This window comes from Episyrphus balteatus, chromosome 2 (assembly GCF_945859705.1).
Source record: "Episyrphus balteatus chromosome 2, idEpiBalt1.1, whole genome shotgun sequence".
Classification (NCBI taxonomy): domain Eukaryota; kingdom Metazoa; phylum Arthropoda; class Insecta; order Diptera; family Syrphidae; genus Episyrphus; species Episyrphus balteatus.
In genome coordinates, this window is record NC_079135.1 from 59,091,721 (window position 1) to 59,111,076 (window position 19,356).

At 30.4% G+C, this 19,356-nt stretch overlaps 1 protein-coding gene across 1 annotated transcript in view; it reads left to right on the plus strand.

Annotated features, from left to right (window-relative positions):
* LOC129908808 (uncharacterized) overlaps positions 1-19,356 on the plus strand; it is a 208,149-nt gene that overhangs the window by 122,918 nt on the left and 65,875 nt on the right. Inside the window, exons 7-8 of the mRNA XM_055985573.1 lie at positions 14,484-15,270; positions 15,329-15,447. Coding sequence (XP_055841548.1) covers positions 14,484-15,270; positions 15,329-15,447 — 906 coding nt within the window. The remainder of the gene's footprint in view (positions 1-14,483; positions 15,271-15,328; positions 15,448-19,356) is intronic.

The window sequence follows — 19,356 nt, forward strand, 5'->3', positions numbered from 1 at the left end:
CACTCAAATTTGTGTATCGAGGAATAACGTGACATTCTTATCTTTATAGCAAAAGCCCCATCTTTAATAAATATAGAAGCTCCGATCGTCTGGTCATTACGTAATGTTCTTAGATTCGGGGTATTTTTTTCTTTCGTTAACCAGACGAGCAAAACTTATGACTTTAATTACGTTTACTTTTTAATAATAATTTATCATTCGAAGGAAAGATTATCAAGTAAGTATCATAACCATTTTTGCTTACAGAAACACGAGATGACGACAAAGTTGAAAAACAACCTGGAAAACGAATCCAGTTATTATCAATATTAAATTATTGATTTACCTTTGTATATAATATGTATATAATATAAATTTTGTGTAACATCCAGTAGGTAATAACCAGAAGAAACGAAAATATTGTTTTATATTCAAAAACTGTCTATTTTTTTTTTTTCAAATTGTCAGATTAGCAATACACCTTAACATAATTGTCAGATTATCATTTAGGGTGACTCTGACATCGAGCTGAACCTACAGTAGAAAAATCTGACGCGCTCGAGTAACTTAAGTTAACAATTTTTTTTTACATTTTCAAAAATAATTTATAAGTGTAGGCCACGTCCAAATCGTCAGTTATTCAAATTGAACACTATTTGGAGTTTACTGAACGTACCCTCTCAAAATCTGACACGCTCGAATAACTTTTTTTTTTTTATTTTTTCTACCGCTTTTTGTAGCCACCCACCACTGTCTTATCGTCAGATTAATATATATCGGTTATCACAAAGCCAATGCGAGTATACCCTATTAATATCTGACGCGCTCGAGTATTTCAATGCGACAGTTTTTTTTTTACATTTCCTTAACGTGTTTATATGCTCTTATCCCCACTTAAATGGAAAACTTCCATATACTTTTTTTCGTTTTAGAACCTAATCTTCGCAATCCAATAGGTCCCCATGGCGCTCGAGTAACTGCAAATTTAGCATCTCGGGCTCCCCTACTACTAGGAGCAAAAACCGGAATCAAATAAATTATATACACATTAAAAACAAAAATTGCAATGGATAAAATATTTGTATTCAAAGTTTCATGGTCTCATTTTAAAGCTTGTATTTTTTGCTTTGAATTGTTAGTAAAAACATAAAAATGGGTACGATAGTGTTAGCGCTATCTGTCAATAAATTGCACTTAATTTTTTTTTTTACTGTTAAATTTTCCAGATAATTTCTGTTTTAATTTCAGTTTTTTTTTCCTAACATACTTCATTAATGTTGGTTGGATCAAACCAACGAAGGAGTTTTTAAGTTCTTAGCATTGACTTAAAGATTTTGGTTCAAACTTTTCAATGGTACCATTATCGTTCATGTACGTCAATTACTTCACGATCAATTATCGTTTTTACAGAACGCAAAGTTTGTTTCCATTTTTTTGCTCCTAAGTGTAGTTCTTCGTTATAAAGTGAATAATTCTGATTTATTGATTGAACTAGTTCTGAAAAATCTGGTGGTAAAAACAGTTTTATCAAAAACTAGCTCTATTTCGAGTTTTAATAAATGGCTGGGTTCAACGTACCATCTGAACTTAAGTTCAGATTTTTTTTTACTTTGAACGCAAAAAATCATCTGAATTTCAGGTGACATAAACGAAGAATCTACTTTTCTTCTTAAGTTGGATTGGCATTAAAAAAGGACATTTATTTTTATAAGAAAATAAAAATAGTTCAAGTAATTGTAAATTAAAACCAGATTTTGGTGTGTAGCACATTTGGTACGTTTACCATCTTAACTAACCAAACATACCCATCTGAATTTTCAGATGAAAATTTCCACCTGAAAATGGTTACTAAATATCAAAAAAAATGTAACTAACTCCAAACTTTGTATGACATCTGACCCAGAGCCGGTTTTAGGGGGGGGGGGGCAGCCTGGGCCATCGCCCAGGGGCGCAAGAATTGAGGGGCGCCGCAGGCGCCCCGAACTTTTACAAAAGTTATATAAATAACGAAGTCTTTCCAATCGATGTTTTATTTTTTTTTACATTCACAAAGGCGCCCCAATTTGTTTCTATTTTACATTTTCAACCGCGCTCGTATTGTTTGTCCTAAACTTTTTGAAGAATGAAGGCGCCCCCCAATTTTGGGTTAATTTATTTGGCTTCCGGAAGGACAATGGTGTCCAAAATCTTCGTTCATCTTTGAAGAACAAGGCGCCCCAATTTCTTTTGAAAGACTAAAGCAATCCTAATATTCCTCCAACCAATTTAATTTTTACAAAGGTGACCCTATAGTAATGAATAAGGAAAGAGAAGGGAGACGGACAGAATCCCGAAATTAAAAATCCAGAAAGCCCAAAATCCAGAAAACCCTAAATTCCGAAAACCCAAAAACACAAAATCCCGAAAACCCACAATCCCAAAATCCCGAAATCCCGAAAACCCAAAATCCAGAAATGCCAAAATTCACAGCTTCTCATTTCTCATAAAAACTACGTTTGTGTGTGAGAATAAAAAAATAGGTCTGTTCGTTGTTCCCCCCTCCAGGGCACTCTAAGTCATTTCAATTAACTGTGAAAAAATCAGAGTTTCTCGGGTTTTCATTTTACATCGAACACCTCAGAGCTTTAGTTTCATCAGCGAACATCGAACACAGAGGAAATAACTTTGGTTGAAAAAGGAGCTACAAAAAACGCTTGACAACGAATTCGGAGCGACCCAGAGTGCCCTAGAGCTCACAACGAACACACCTTATACTTATAAAGGTATGTTGTTTTCGATTGGCCGTCCGGAAGCGCCTGGAATCATTAAGAAGCGTGCTGCAAGTTTTTTATTCTCCTAGTGAAAAAAACAAAACACAATATTTGATTTTTCACCAATACAGATATTAAATTTTAGAATTGGGTGGAAGCGATTCAAAGTTTTTTATTGGATTTCAGAATGAGTGAATCATTGAGTGATTCCAATCGAAAACGACATTAATGTACCTAGTTGAAAAAGTTTTTGAAAAAATATTGTTCAAATAAGACCAACTGTACCTAATCTTTAAATGTGTTTAAACAAAAAAGTCAGAGATAAAGGTAGTCTTGTCAATTGAGCCTAAATGACATGAATAATTATTTTTTTTTTTAAGTTAACCTTTTTAAGTTAATACACTGCACATTTTTAATAAATGCATTAACAAGTATATGAGAGGTAAGACATAATCTGCTATTGCTTTTTTTCGTGATTTTAAAAAATTGTTTTTAGATGAATTTTTTTTTAGAGGCGCCACTTGCAATCTTGCCCAGGGGCGCCGGTAGTGCTTAAACCGGCACTGATCTGACCAATCAGAGCTTCTGAAAATTCAGATCTTAAGTTCAGTTGGCCTGCGTTGAACGCGTGGAATGTGAATAATATGGGCTTTAGTGTCGTTAAATTTTGTAAGAACGTGTTTGGCGTTTAAAAAAAATATGTATCAATTTTGAGAAGTAAACAACCAGTGCACTATGGGACCAAACGATGTAAATCATCTCAAAATTCCATAACTTTTTTGTTTCTCAATATTTTTTTTTGAAATTTGGCACAAATATACTACAATGTATATGCTTTAACATGTAATAAAAATCAGAACTAAAAAAATTATGTATGTATTTATTATAATATTTTCAAAAACAGAAATTATGAAAAATAGCTCAAATTCGTCAATTAATGGCTTAATTCATATACAAAATTATATTTTAAGTCGTTGTTATTTGTGTTAAATATAAGTGAAGTTATCATATATATAATATATTGATAAGAAAGCAAAAATTAAAAGATTATAAATTTAAAAAAAGCATAAAAGCATTGTAGGTAGAATTTATTTTATAAGTAAGAAAAGGAAGAAAAAATGTGAAAGGGATAAGTATCCAAAAACGTAGAGACTAAATTAACCACTTTCGTGATAAAATCAAAATTATTGTGTATTTTATAAAACTCAAACAACAAAAAAGGGTTAAAGAGGAAAATGTATTAAAACGAAATGGAATATGAAAATAATTTATATTTTATAGAGAAGACTTTTTAAATAAAACAAAAGCTTGAGATAAGAATTAAAACAGCGTAAAAAAATAAAAGTTTGAAAAAATGGGATGAAATAAAATAAAATCAAATCTGCAGATTTTGATTTGAGGCATAAAATGGGACTTGAAATCCGTTCAGAATGTCAAGCTTGTTGGGAATTCTCTTTATAGGGGATCCCAAAAGTAATAATTTAAAATACATACATATCTCAAATTCTTACCATTTTCGATTAAATGCACTTCTTGTGAAATTTCGAAAAAATTCCTACTTTGAAACAGTATTTTACTTCCCCTGTTCATAAGTGATTTTTGTTTTTACAAACGTTCACTAAGACATTGGTAAATAAGAATCAATTATTTAATCAAAACATTATTTATTTTGTTCGCCATATCGCTACAAATTAGTTAGCAGTTTTAATGAAACTCAATTTCTTACTTTTATTTTAGAGCAACACCCTAAAAAATAAATTGTACATTTTGTAACTGGTTTATCATTTTTATAACATGCCTAGTTATCACAGTTTTCAAAAAAAGTATAAAAAATTCGGAAATTGAAGTTAAGATGAAAGATACTATAATTTGAATTCAACAAAACAAGGTTTTTCAGAGTAAAAAAAAACAATAAAAAACATAGGCTTTTGTTTAAACTAATTTGTAGCGAAATAATTTTTTTTATTTGTCAATCGTTCCTAACTGTCAATTATTGTTTTATACTACGTTTCCATCTACCCTAAATCCGAGATTTAGCTAAGTAGATTTAGCATATATCTCGAGATTTATTCTAAATCTCGGATTGAAAGCAGGTGAAAATCTTAGATTTAGGGTAGCTGAACCCAAATCTGAGATTTAGCGAAGTAGATTTAACATAAATCTCGAGATTTATTCTAAATCTACTTAGCTAAATCTCGGATTTAGCGTAGGTGGAAACATAGTATTAGGGACAGATTTGTAAAAAAAACAAAAATAAATTATGAACAGGGGAGTCAAAATACTGTTTTAAAGTAGGAATTTTTCGAAATTTCACAAGAAGTGCATTTTCTCGAAAACCGTAAATATTTGGGATAGACAAGTTACCAAATTTTAAGAGCCCTTTAAATAGCCTATCAGAATATTTCATTTGAATCATTAATTTTGAGACACCCTGTAGATGACAGAAAAAAAAAAGATTTTCAAACATTTTTGGAAAATTTTTATTTTATACATTTTTGACCGTAAATCAAAATGGCGCAAATATGCGCAAAATTTTATTTTTATTCCTTAATTTTGAGTAAAATGAGATTCTAAATTCATTGATAACTCGACATCGGCAGTCGTCGGCAAAGGAGAAATCTACAATTGAAAATTAAAATTGGCCAAATTACTTCCCATTAATTGTTATTTTTTTTAAACAATCAATTTAAAGTACGTTCAAAAACAAATAACGGATTTATAAAGTAGAGATTCTGACCTTTTTATTGATATACAACACTTATAAGGTTTCTTCACAAACTTCTGAGAAAACTAAGTTTAAACTGTTAAATAAAATAGGACAAAAAACAATAAAAATTGAAATGTAAGGTTCGAGACTCATTTTAAGTACTTTTATCCAAAATATATTAAAAACAATGTATGCTATCATAATTGCGCACATTTCTATTATGCTAAACAATCATTACTTTTTTGAAATGATCACATTTGTTAAAACCAATTTTGAGATGGTTTTGGTCGTTTGGTCCCATTGTGCAGTGGCCTAATAGGTTTCCATGGCTTAATTGAAAGATAATAATGTCTAGTAACTGGTTTAGTATAAAAAGTTAGTCAAATATCATACTTTTAATTTTTGTTTGCTAAATTTTTTTTTTATATATGGTCATAATTTTGTAAAAAGGACATAAAAAATGTTATTCCAGAAAGATGTTTTGTTTGGTTTAGAAGAAGTAGCATACAATATTATTATATAAAAAGTTATTTTCTCGGTTGTCCGACTTATTTGGTTGTCATAGACACTGCATCTTACTTACATTTTACATGAGAGTAACACATTAGTTTTGCTATTTATTATTTTGGAAAATAAATTTTTGCTATTCATATTTCTTAGTTTTGATGAAAAAAATGTTTTAATATTGATTTTCATTGCTTTGGTTCGAAAGGTTTAAATAAATTTTCAGTTATTTATTTTTGTAAACATTATATTAGAAACTCAAATTAATAATAAGTAGTCATATTTTTCAAAAATTAAATACACAAAGTAAAAACACTTTCATAGGAGACAATAACGTAGGTAGATACATACTTCCTGGTTTTTTTTTTGACACTATGTTTTTAATTTTCTGCACACATAAATTACAATTAAATACATTTAAAATGTATAAATTTTATTTTATTTTGGAGCTAAAGAAAAGAACGTGTTTCCACAGACATTACAAAACACATCTAATGAAACCAACTGTCATTTGGCTGACAAATTGGAAATATTCACTTCGAATTCCATAATTGAGATTTTCGAGGCGAGTCGAAAGGGAGATATCGAATCTTAATCGATCGACTTCGTATTCCATAATTAGCCCACAGTTTCGGTTTATTACAAGTGTTTCATAAAATAGATAATCGGCCCTAGCGAGGTATTCGTCGGAGCGGAAATTCATAATTGATTGGTCAGTAGATTAGTACATTTCAAACTCGGTCATCCCACTACGTTATAAAGGGATTAATGGGCGCATTCACGAATGTTGTCTGTTTTGGGTGGCTTAAAAAGCTTTTTTCCTTGTAATTCTTCAGTTTCAAAATTTATATTTAAATACTGCACAATTAATTTTATTTTATATGCTATTTTTCAACAATTCCATAAAAAAATAAAAATATAATTGCTTCCATCAAACAGCTGACTGAGAAATGTCAACTAACTTTGAAGCCGAAAATTTTACACTACGGCGCACACTGGGGAAATTTGTATGGGAGTGCGGAAAAAATTAAATAAAAACTGAACCACTGAATAGATTTGGATGAAATTTTCAGGGATGACAGTTTTCGTCGTAAGAAATTATTATTATTCATTTCCGCCCACTGCCACGCCCTTTTAAAAAAAATTGTGAGAGTAATAAAGAATTCCGATTCTCAATTTACTTGTACTTATAGCATTTTTTTTTTTTTAATTTTTTTGTATTATTACAACCACCTCAACGATTTTAAATACATTAAATGGAAAAGAATAACTCATAGTAGTACTGTTGTCGAGGTCCACGTCCACGCAAAATAAAAAACCCAAATTATAGTTAAAAATTATTAAAAAAAAAAACACTTTTTTCATTTTTTTATACAAATTTTTCAAAAGTTTATTCTTTTAAGAGAGCCATTTTTTCCTCAATTAAATGACTCTGATTCTTCTTAATAAAGGAATGGGTCAGATGATCTGTATTTTTCAATAATAATTTCAATTTAAATCTTGAGACATTCCATTAGATTTCTGCTTAGATCTTCGCATGAAATGCTTAAAATTCCCATTATTAATAAAATGTATAATAATAAGACGCATAATCCCTTTTCACTCGTTTTTAATTTGAATAGTTTTCAATATATTATGTACATACATTTCAGTTACATATAACGAAAATTAATTTTTCTGAGCCAAGTTCAAAAAATCAAATGTAATTTTATTGTAGTATATTTGTAAAAAAATGTGTTACGAATTAATCTTATTTTCTCTATTTGTCTTTTCGGATAAAAATTTCAAGCTTCTAAACGGTTAAAGCAACCAATTTCATTCCAAGGAATTTTTTGTAGAACGTTTAATCCCCTACAAGAATATATCTTGCTAATTTGAAAATAATGAAGTTTCAGTGAATTAGAAATTTTTTAAAAATATAAAATGTTTTTATATTTTTTTTTAACTTTGACCTCGAATATCTTTAGAATGGTTATATTAATGAAAAAAGTTATTAAGACCTTTTTTGTGGAGCAATCAATTTCCAACAAGAATATGTCTTGCGCGTTTGATCATTATAATTTTTCAATTTGTTACAAAATTAAGGACAAAAAACGAATTTTTAAAGATTTTCTCGATTTTTGGCCCTCAAATATCTATTCAACGGTTAGATAAACGAAAAAAGTGTATAAGGCCTTTTTTGTAGAGCGTTCAATTTCCTACAAGAATATGAAAAGAAATTTGCTAAAAAGTCAATTAATAAAAAAATTATTTTTTTTAGTGGAAGCTTGATGTAAAAATGGAAAATTGCAAAGCGGAGGACCTTCCCATTAATATAAAGAGCTCATATTTGGTGTGTATATTCTAGAGGGGTCTAGCAATCGATTTTTCGGAGTACCAATTAAAAAAAAAGAATTTCGATTTTTTTGACCCACCCTAATACATATAACACATTTTATTTACATTTTAAATTAGTTTACAATATCCAAAATTTCAAGAACCTTCAGGCTCTAAGTTACTTCGTTTTCTTTTAGGAATACTCCTTAGGCTTGCTAAATAAGGATCTGAAGTAATAAGCAACCTATGCAGAAGATCAGTCATTGTGTCAACCCGTGAAGTTTTTCGAGTGAATAACTCTCTATATTTTCGGTTTTCTTTATTTCTGGCTTCTTGAGCTTCTTCCCACAACTGGCCGATTGGAATAATACAAGAAGAAATTACCTGTTTACCATGAAATAAAACTTTATGGACACTCACTGGCATATAGTACCATCCGTATTTTTCAATGTAAAGGTCTCTGGTTCTTGTAACATGTCTATCAAAGGCATCTAAATTAATAGGAAACCCTGAGGACACAGCTTCTAAAGTAATATGGAACCCTTTTATCAGCTCTATATCAACACCAGTTATTTCAGCAGTTCTTTGTTCATCTCTGAAGAACCGTCTTGCCGTATTGCCGTCATTAGTGTTACCAGATTGTTGTGTTGGCATGTCAATGAGTAGGCCAGTTTCTCTTTTAAATTGATCTTGAATACTTTTTTTCCTGGCCTTAACATTCTCCTTATGTTGTTGATCCTTTACTTGCCAAACCTTTACTTCAAGTCTATAGGCTATGTGAAGGATACATTCCATAAACCTTATCCAAGAATGAAGTGGAGACAAACCAAAGGACATGGCCAACGGATTCTCAATCTTGGTTGAAATACTTCTCCTGTTATTCATTTCCGATGGCTTTGCACCGCAAATATAACAACTTTGGGAAGAAGACGTAACGGGTGATAAGGCAGTACAAACCTTACCATCGACCATGGAGAGCAAGAATATTGACTTCACGGCAACATCGATTTCTCCTTCATGAATTTCAACAGCTGGCAATGCGTTGATTTGCTCAATAACTTGATCAACTTCTCTTTTGATCAAGTCTGTTGTTTCCTTAGCAAATAGAAGCTTGATGGGGCGACAGTATCTTGTTGAGGAAGGAGCTGGATTTTGCCAAATGATTTCTTTAGTTTCTTCTTTGTAATAATACATCTGAATAGGTACCATAGATATACTAAATAGGTTTTCTTCATGAAATGCTTCAGAACTGTATCTTTGTTTGTAAGCTTTTTGTTGAGCTCCATCGCATCCCCATTTGAAAAGTAAAGTTAATTCCCTAAAACCAGTGTTGATGCCTTGCGAACTTAAAATGCTCTCTTGTGACACACACAAACGTTTAACACTCTGTTCGACTAAACTTTTTAGATTGCATTCTGCAGAAGATTCCGTTATAACTTTTTCATCTGGGTAACACTTCTTTTTTGCTTCTTTTATCTTATCATAAGAAGGCAGTAAATTTTTAGCAATATTATAAATTTTTTGTCGAATGATTTCATACTGGTGTGTAGATAATTGAGCATCTACTATAAGGGCTAAGGCTTCATCAGCAGATACAGATTTTTGACCAGATTGAGTTTGGTCAAGTGATTTTTTAATAGTTGTGCCTTCAGTTAAACAAAGTAAATAAAAAATTAAGAAATAAAAACAAAAAATTCAAAACAAAAAAACAACAACCTTTCCGAGGAGAACTATCCGACAAAGTCTTGACAATAGCAGCAGAATTCCTTTTTCCGCTTTTTCGCAAACTAATTTCATATGCAGTTGAAATTTCTTCAAAGCTAAATGAGTCTAAGAGGCCTTGTACTTTCTTCTTCTTCATTTTTTCACAGCACTCATTAAATGATTTTCTAGGTCTACCCACACTTGCAGAGTTCGAAGGGGAAGGAATTTCGTAAAATATTTGCTATGGTATTACCAAATAGCCATTTAGCCAGGAAGCATTTTTGCATTCAAAGCTTTCACGGTTCCTGTTTTTTGACCATAACTGATCTAACTTAAAAAGAGTTGTCCTCACAGACGCCTTTAATGCTTTAACTGCTTCTTCAGAAAGCGTTATGTTACCAAAAACATTTAAAACAAATGACATATGTAACTGCCTCAAAGCGCTTAATTTTTATTTTTGAGACCCAAACATCAAATATTTCCTTCTTTGTTATTTGGAAAGACATTCTGTAAATTATATAATACCGAAATATTTTGTAATTTAAAAGGATAGTTTGCTAATTATTCAAATAACATACCACATTATAAAAAGACGAAAATTAATACTCCACAAAAACCTACACACAATAACAAAACACAGCACTTATAACAAGTAAAATTAATTTTAATACCGATTTTCAAAGTATCAAATATCAAATTTTGTGAAAAATACGCGTTAAAGGCACTATTGCTCGAAAAATAAACAATTGTTTTTTTTTTTTAAATTAATTTATTTTTATCATTATAATTGGAACACCCTTTATCAGATGTAATACTATTTTTTATTAATTGATAGTTTCCGTTTTTATTTGTTTAAATAACTTAATTCTTTTTTTTTTTCTTACTGTTAACTTTGAATTTGAACACCCTGTATTTTTATTGGAACTATTTTAAAATCAAATTCACAAATTTTTTGAACACCCTGTGAAATAAAAAAGTTTCTAATTCTATAACATTCTTCTTCTAACAAAATCCCAAAAAGTTATTCGATTTTTACGGTATGCCATAATTTTTTTTTTTTTATGGTCATTCAGAAAAAAAAAAAAAATATATCATAACAAAATTGGGGTGTCAAATTTTAGTGATTCTTGATAGATAATAAATCAAGCTTTGCATTGAATATTGTCTCTAAGCGGAATAACGCGGAATAACTAAAGTTTTGCTCTAACAAAGGTACAAAAATCGAAAAAAAAACACATTTTTTTAACTTCAATCACCAAAACAAAAATGTAAAACACCCTGTGAAATAAAAAAATACTTACATAATTATACCTTGATATTTAGAAAATATAAAAAAAATAAAACTTTTATTAAAACACACACCAAACGCACGAGAAAAAATTAAGAGCAAAGTAATCTCTTTCACCAAATAAACAGAAAAAAAATCGCCAACTGCAACTTCGAAGCTATTTTTTTTTGTTTACATGATCCCCACCTATCAATGCTTTTGTTATCACTTTCTACAATCTATTAGCTTTAAGAAAAACCGGTTTTGGCATCAAACAAGACAAGTCATTTTTCGAATTAAATTCCGCTAAATTCGCGAAATCCCACACTGTGCGTCGGTCGGTCGGAGTTGAAATTTCAACTCATTTTTTAGTTGTATTCAGCCATTCAGAACGAGTTGACTACGTAGGTCTCTAGATTCGTGAATGCTCCCAATATCATTTGTTTCTGTTGATGTCGCTTTCTATCAATCGGTCAACTCCTATTTACCTTGCAATCGATTTTTATCGTATTAGTTAGTATTTTAACCGACTTCCAAAAAGGAGGAGGTATTCAATTCGTCTGTATTTTTTTTTTTTTTATGTTCGTTACCGCATAACTTTGGACAGAGCGAATCAATTTTGATAATTCTTTTTGTATTGGAAAGCTAGTGGCTGCAATGTGGTCCCATTTCAATTTCGTTCAGTTTAAGCCCTAGGAACTATTAGAAAAACCATAAAACCCCGTTTTGAATCATGGAAGTCGGTTTTATTTTTTTGATAAAAATGATTACACTGGTTAACAAAATTAAACTTTTTTTTTGTTGTCGAAACAAAAATATACTTTTCTGGAGGTTTTCGGTGTGCTGAACTCTAATCCGAAGTCAAAAAAAAATTCATCAGCTCCCCTTTTTGAAATATTACCATTAGAAAATGCAGTACTTCGGACCTTATTCATTTATACATATAAGAAAAATTGTTTGAGCGTATTTAGTAACGGTTTTTATAAGAACTATTTTCCACCTTTTTAAATCTGTTTAAATCTTTCCGATATCTTCTTTACTGCCCGAGATATCCTCAGTTGTTTGGTATTTTTATAAATTTAATAACGTCATTATGTCCTTTTAGTGAGGCGACTTAGCATTAAAAAAGGGCTCCAATGTGCACTTTGTGATAAAAGCATGAAATTTATATCATTGGTAGTACTCAATATAAGAGTTATTTTGAGATATTCGGCCACCTTGTATTCCATCCAGGAGGGTAGATACAAGAGCTTTTCTGTGTTGCACGCGCATTGCTGCATATCATAGTATAGCTAATGAAATCTTTTTATTAATATAATACATGATTTCGAGGTAATTTTTATCGCCGGATCGAATAAAACCAATAGCAATATGCCTGGACCGTCATGTAAAAAGTTATTGCACTTTTATAAATCGTCATTTACTTAAAGAACAAGACCCAAAATATTACCAAGTACTCCTTGAAAATAAGTGGTAGGCTGATGGAAGTTTGTATGCACGTTAACTATACCATAGAAAGAAATAATAAAATATGCTCATGAAAATATTTCGAGTTAAAGGGTGTTTTTTTTTAGTGAGAAAGAACGCTTTTGTGCACCACATGGAAAATTTTTGCATTTTTTTGAACAGCATATATATTTTATACATCGTATGAGAATCAAAAAATGAATTATATTTACAATGGAATATTGAATTTTCATGCAAAACTTAAATTGCTTGCTTTTATTTTTTATTAAATTTTCATACAAATTAATGTTTTGAAGGAGTGAGGTGCAAAAGTGAAAGTACGAAAAATAATTGTGCAGTTTGTGATAAAAGGATCAAATTAATAGGATTGTTAGTACAATATGTAACCCTCATTTAAAGATATTGGGCCACTTAATATTTCACCTGTGAGGATGTACATGAGCCATCTAATCATCACAAATTTCACAATACTTCATTTAAATTGCTTCCTGTGCATCGTTATAAACATCCACATAGGTGAAATATTAAGTGGCCCAATATCTTAAAATGAGGGTTACATATTGTACTAACAATACTATTTATTTGATCCGTTTATCACAAACTGCAAAATTATTTTTCATACTTTTACTTTTGCACCTCACTCCTTCAAAACATTAATTTGTATGAAAATTTAATAAAAAATAAAAATACTTGGTAATATTTTGGCTCTTGTTCTTTAAGTAAATGACTATTTATAAAAGTGCAATAACTTTTTACATGACGGTCCAGGCATATTGCTATTGGTTTTATTCGATCCGGCGATAAAAATTACCTCGAAATCATGTATTATATTAATAAAAAGGTTTCATTAGCTATACTATGATATGCAACAATGCGGGTGCAACACAGAAAAGCTCTTGTATCTACCCTCCTGGATGTAATACAAGGTGGCCCAATATCTCAAAATAACTCTTATATTGAGTACTACCAATGATATAAATTTCATGCTTTTATCACAAAGTGCACGATTTTGTTGCTAAGCCGGCTCACTATTTATGATATATGAAGCCAAATCCACTTACTTCATTTTAAGATATCTCGGGCAATACAAAAGATATTGAAAAGATTTAAACAGGTATCGAAAGATGGAAAACAGTTCTTATAGAAACCGTAACTAAATATGCTCAAACAATTTTTCTTATACAACAGAATAAGGTCCGAAGAACTCAAAAAAACGTTTTATTGCATTTTCTAACGATAATATCTCAAAAACGGGAGCTGATTAGTTGTTTCTGACTTCGGATTCGAGTTCAGCACACCGAAAACCTTCAGAAAAGTATATTTTTGTTTCGGAAACAAAACCCTTTTAAACCAGTGTTATTAATGCAAGTTTTTTTTAGTTTAAATTGTGTTTAAAGCCTAGAGCTAAATTTTATGAATGTCAGTAAGTTACGCGCAGATTCAGATAGAAAATTACACATTCGTTTCCAACTACTTATGTATACATTTATTATCCGTCACAATCTATTCAACGAAAAATAAGTCAAGAAAAACGAAACATAAGACAAGAATTATTTTGTCTATTTACCCTTTTGCATACTATATGTTTTGGGTTCCTCTTTTAAAATCTTCATTTTGCTTCGTTAACTGACAAACGCAACCCAGCAGCTGCCCAGTTAAATATTTGCTTATATTCAAGTGACGTGCAGTGTATGAACTGGATCACCGACATATCTACATTGTGCGCTCAGTTATTCGCTTGATACTTGTATAAAGTTTGTTTTTGAGATAAATTTTCATTTATTTTAAGGTGCGAAATTCAAACGATATAACTGAAGTTGATAACTCTAAAACCAATATAAGTGAACAGTTGGCAGCAGAAGAAGTATCTCCATCTACCTCCGTTTTGTGTGAAAAAAAACAAAGTAATAACTCTGTCTATAAAACAGAAATGGATGAAGTATTACAAAACGCTCAACATGAAACTTTAATGCCTGATGCCCAACAAAAAAACTCAAATGCTTTAAAAGAGCCTTGGAAGTCACAAAGTTTATTTAATTCTTTCCTGTTAAATGCATCAGTAGGCGATACTATTAGAAAAAATCCAACAACCATCGAAAATCTTTCTACCATTGAATCAACCGGAGCAAATAATTTTTCCAAAATAGAGTCGGTAGGTGGTGAATTATGTACGAAGAATGAAATATTATCGTATCCAACAATAAATGCCTCCAATTCATCGGATCAGTTGGAAAATAATAATGAACTTGACTCTTTTAAGTTTGAATTTAAGGTCCCAGCAGCTGTCGCAAAACCATGTTTCTTTATGAGGTCCAAAGTCATGAAAGTTAACTATTGTGCTTCGGATTGGGTTAAGAACGTTATGTTTAACGATAAGACGGCAGAAATTATTGTTCCTGGACCAATAACAAACCAAGTTACAGCTACTTTTCAGCATAAAAAAACTAAAATACCGAATATTGATGAAAAAACAATTTTAAATGAAGTCGTATCTGAAATGAAAAACATATTAACCAATGAAGGATTTACTCCAATTGCTTCACCATGCCAACCGGATGACATTCTATATAATAAACGTAAATTTTACTGAGACAATTGTTTTTTTTTTAATAATTTTTGTGTTTTTTTTTTCAGATATAGTTTTTAATAAGAAACTTCTAGACCCGCATTTAAAAACATACAAAAATACAAAAACACTATGCAAATTGACTGATGCAAAGAAATTAGAAGAATCTTTTTCGGATAAAGATGAGGTAAGTTCAACTATCTATCACCCTTATTGGTTGAAAAAAATTTGGATTTATTGTTACTTAATTAACAAAATTATTGTTTTTGGTATATGCAACGAATTGTTGGTAATCAATAGAATAGAATATAGAGAAAAAACTGAAAGAGCTGAATAACAGCAATTAGCTAGTAAAAATGCTAAGTCTATTCATTGAAATGTTGATAAGCTAAAATACTCCAGTCAAAGCGTCATTTGACCTTGCGCACAGAGTAGGGATGGGCCGATATTTCAGTAACAGGTATTGGAAAGTAGCAATAACAACTTGCTACTCATCAGGGAAAATACCTGTTACTGAAATAACAGTTAATATTTTCAGTATCTAAAATAAATTTAAATTAAATTATTTTTTTTTTGCAATCCAAGAAAATTTTCGGTAATAAGAAGGTTAATAAAATGAAAAATACCTACTAATTATCCAAACATCTTTCTCTTATCCTACACAAAAAATTATTTTATCGGTAATAATCTGTAATACCTGTTACTCGGATCAAAATTATCTGCTTAGTCAAAATTATCTAGGAACTTATAAGACCTGTTACTTTTGATAAAATTCATCTTTGATACTTTCAGTTCAGGCGAATAATCTGTTAAAAACACAAATGCTCCTATAATACATGTTACTCGGATCAAAATTATCTGCTTACTCAAAATTACCAAGGAATTTATAATACCTGTTACTTTTGATAAAATTCATCTTTGATACTTTCAGTTCATAATATTTCTATACCTGTTATTTTTGGTATCATTACATAAGTAAAATGAGAAAATGTAATTAATACCAAAATATCGTCGTTTTCCCCAATACCTGCTACTGTAAGAAATATTTCTATACCTGTTCTATACCAGAAAAAAAAATAACTTCAGGTTTTAGTTATATTTTGCATAAGATACGCATTTTATAAGTACTCAAATTGCCACAATAACAGATAATTTTCTGCTCTAGACTAAAATGAATTTGGAACCGCAAAGTAATCAGTTATATTATTATTAAATATCATTCTCAAAATAATGAGATTGCACTCTCAGGTATTTATACCTGTTATTGGAAAGTAGCAATAACAGGTAGTAACAGTTATCCAAAAGTAGCAGTTAAGCCCATCCCTAATATACACCCATTCCTGTACTTCTTATTCTTAGGTTTATGTAAGTGCTTCTTCTATACGAGAGAAATTACAACAGAAAATGACAGTATGTACAGAGTTTAGGGTGACTATGCAAATGCTTCTTCAACAACGACGTTGTGTGTTTTGCAGCGAATGATATCGATCTTGTTTTAGTTTAAAACCGTCATATTTTCCTTTCTTAACTAATTAAAGCTCAATAAAAAACATTACAAATTATATTTTAACGTTATTCATTGTTTCTGTTTTCCTTGTGGTATAGAGTAAAAGTAGGATTCTTAAAAAAATCAAATAATCACACATAATATTACGATACAGAATACAAAAAAGTGGGTCCCGCAATTCTGTCTGTCAGTCTGTACTTACTTTTCTTCAAACTTTTATTTTTGGGGCCAAAACTAATGGTACTTGCAATATGACCAAAGTAGAAAAGCTCTAACGATTTTGATTAGAAAAAAAAATATGTGCACTTTGGCAAATAAGTTAGTACTATTAAATAAATATATATAATATATATATTTGACAGTTATTAACGGTACCGTTTTCTTGATTTTTGAGTTTCTCCTAAGCGAGTAAACTGGGGTATCATTCCGTAATTTTCAAAACCTTAATCTTAAGAACGAGAATCGTGGACGTGAAATGTCATACTGACTCTGTCTGTCACTATAAATAAGAAGAGGAAGGTTCGTTATTGTCTAATGTCGTTTTCTTTCACTTTTTTTTTTTGCACTTTTGAAGGTTTTGTGTTCTTTGACGCCACAAAAGTGTAAAAAAAAAAATTACTCCGGAGTAATTTTAGTACTACGGAGTACCCTGGATTTACTCCACATTTTTAATCAGATTTACACCGATTTGCACACACACTTATGAATGTTTGACATTTTAAAATTTTGTTTGAAAAGAGAAAAATGCGAAAAGTGTTTCTTTAAAATTCTTTTGTTATTAACAAAAACAACCATTATGAATATATTTCCTATTATATTATTTATATTTTATTTTCGTTAGTTCTTCACTTTTTCCAAAATAAAATTGAAAACCGAATAAAAGAGTTTTTCAGCCAGTGTTCTTCATCAATATCCAAAAATCCTGTGTCAGATAAAAAAAATCCCATTTTTTTTCTGCGATGATGGGATATTTTTACCGACTTCCAAAAAGGAGGAGGTATTCAATTCGTTTTTTTTTTTTTTTTTTTTTATGTTTGTTACCGCATAACTTTAGACTGAGTGAACGAATTTTGATAATTCTTTTGTATTGGATAGCTGGTGGCTGCAGTGTGGTCCCATTTCAATTTCGTTCACTTTTTGCCATAGGAACTATTTTAAAAACCATAAACCCCAATTTTGATCCATGGAAGTCGGTTTTGTTTTTTGATAAAAAAGATTATTATTTTACAATTGAATCATTTATTTGCAAAACATGATAAGTCCACTTTTTTTCAAAATTCGTTTTTTTGACTAAATTTGTACTCCAGGGATAACCACGTCTGTCTTTAAAATATGAAGTATCTACTCCATCTAAATCCGATTTTACAGCTACGCGAAATATTTTTTTAGTATCAAAAACAGAATAAGTACCGGACTAATCATCTTTTGAAAATAAACAACAGTTTTTTTTTGTGTAAATGGTATATTAGATAAATGGCTGAAAATCTTAAGTTTAAAGCTACTTTAAAGTTAAATAAGCAGTCCGGACATTGTATTTTATTCTCAAATACAATTGTTTGATAGACTGGGGTTAAAAGCAAAATTGCATATCCATTTAAAAACTAATTTCACATCCGTTTATTTTCAAAGTATGATAAGTCCAAAAGCGTTTTTATTTTTTATCTTTTGAGCTTTCGCTCCAAAAATTAAAAACGAAACGGCATTTTGTAGCTAGTCAAGAGTTCTACAGAATATATTTTTTATAAATTTTTCTACGCATATCAAAAGAAAATAGAACGTTTTTTTCTCCTCCTGAAAATTTTAAAATCATGGACTTATCATGTTTTGCAAATAAATGATTCAATTATCAAACTTGTCAATTAGGGTCAAAAAACCGATCAGAAGGATAATGCAAAAGTAAAACTAAGTCCGCTTCTACATGAAGACGCAAAGCGCGAGACGCACATAAGAGAAAGGGAGAAATCCTATCGGCCAGGACATTGGCCGATAGGTACGGTGACCATCCGTCCCGGTTTACCCGGGACTGTCCCGTATTTCTATAGTTTGTCCCGGGTTTTTATTTAATAAACCCGGGACGTATAAGTGTCCCGTATTTTGTAATTTGTCCCGTGAATGTCCCGTATTTCAAAATTCTCTTATTTGTGTATTCAAAATTTTAAATACTTTGCACGGAAAACAAGAAAACAGTGGTTGGAAAACAAAAGTTTTTTTATTTTTTGAATAAAAGTATTAGTTTTTAAACATTTTTCGTCAATTATTTAGTTCCAGCTTGTGGTTTGTCAGGTTAAAAAGCTGCACCAGAAAATTTTTTTTCGAATAATGAATATAATATGAAAGGGGAAAGAACCCAGCTAAATTTCAAAACAAGGACATTTTAAAAGTTGAATTAAATATGACAAAATTTCAAAATCATTTAAAATAAAAAAAAAATGTTATTTTTAGAATTTATTTAACAGTAGGTACCGTTTTCTTAATTACTGATTTCCTCGTAAACGACTAGCACCGGTTTGTTCACACTCGATTATTTTTTAATCAAAGATTTTTTTTATGGAATAATCCTTGATTAAAAAAAAATGACTGTGAACAAAC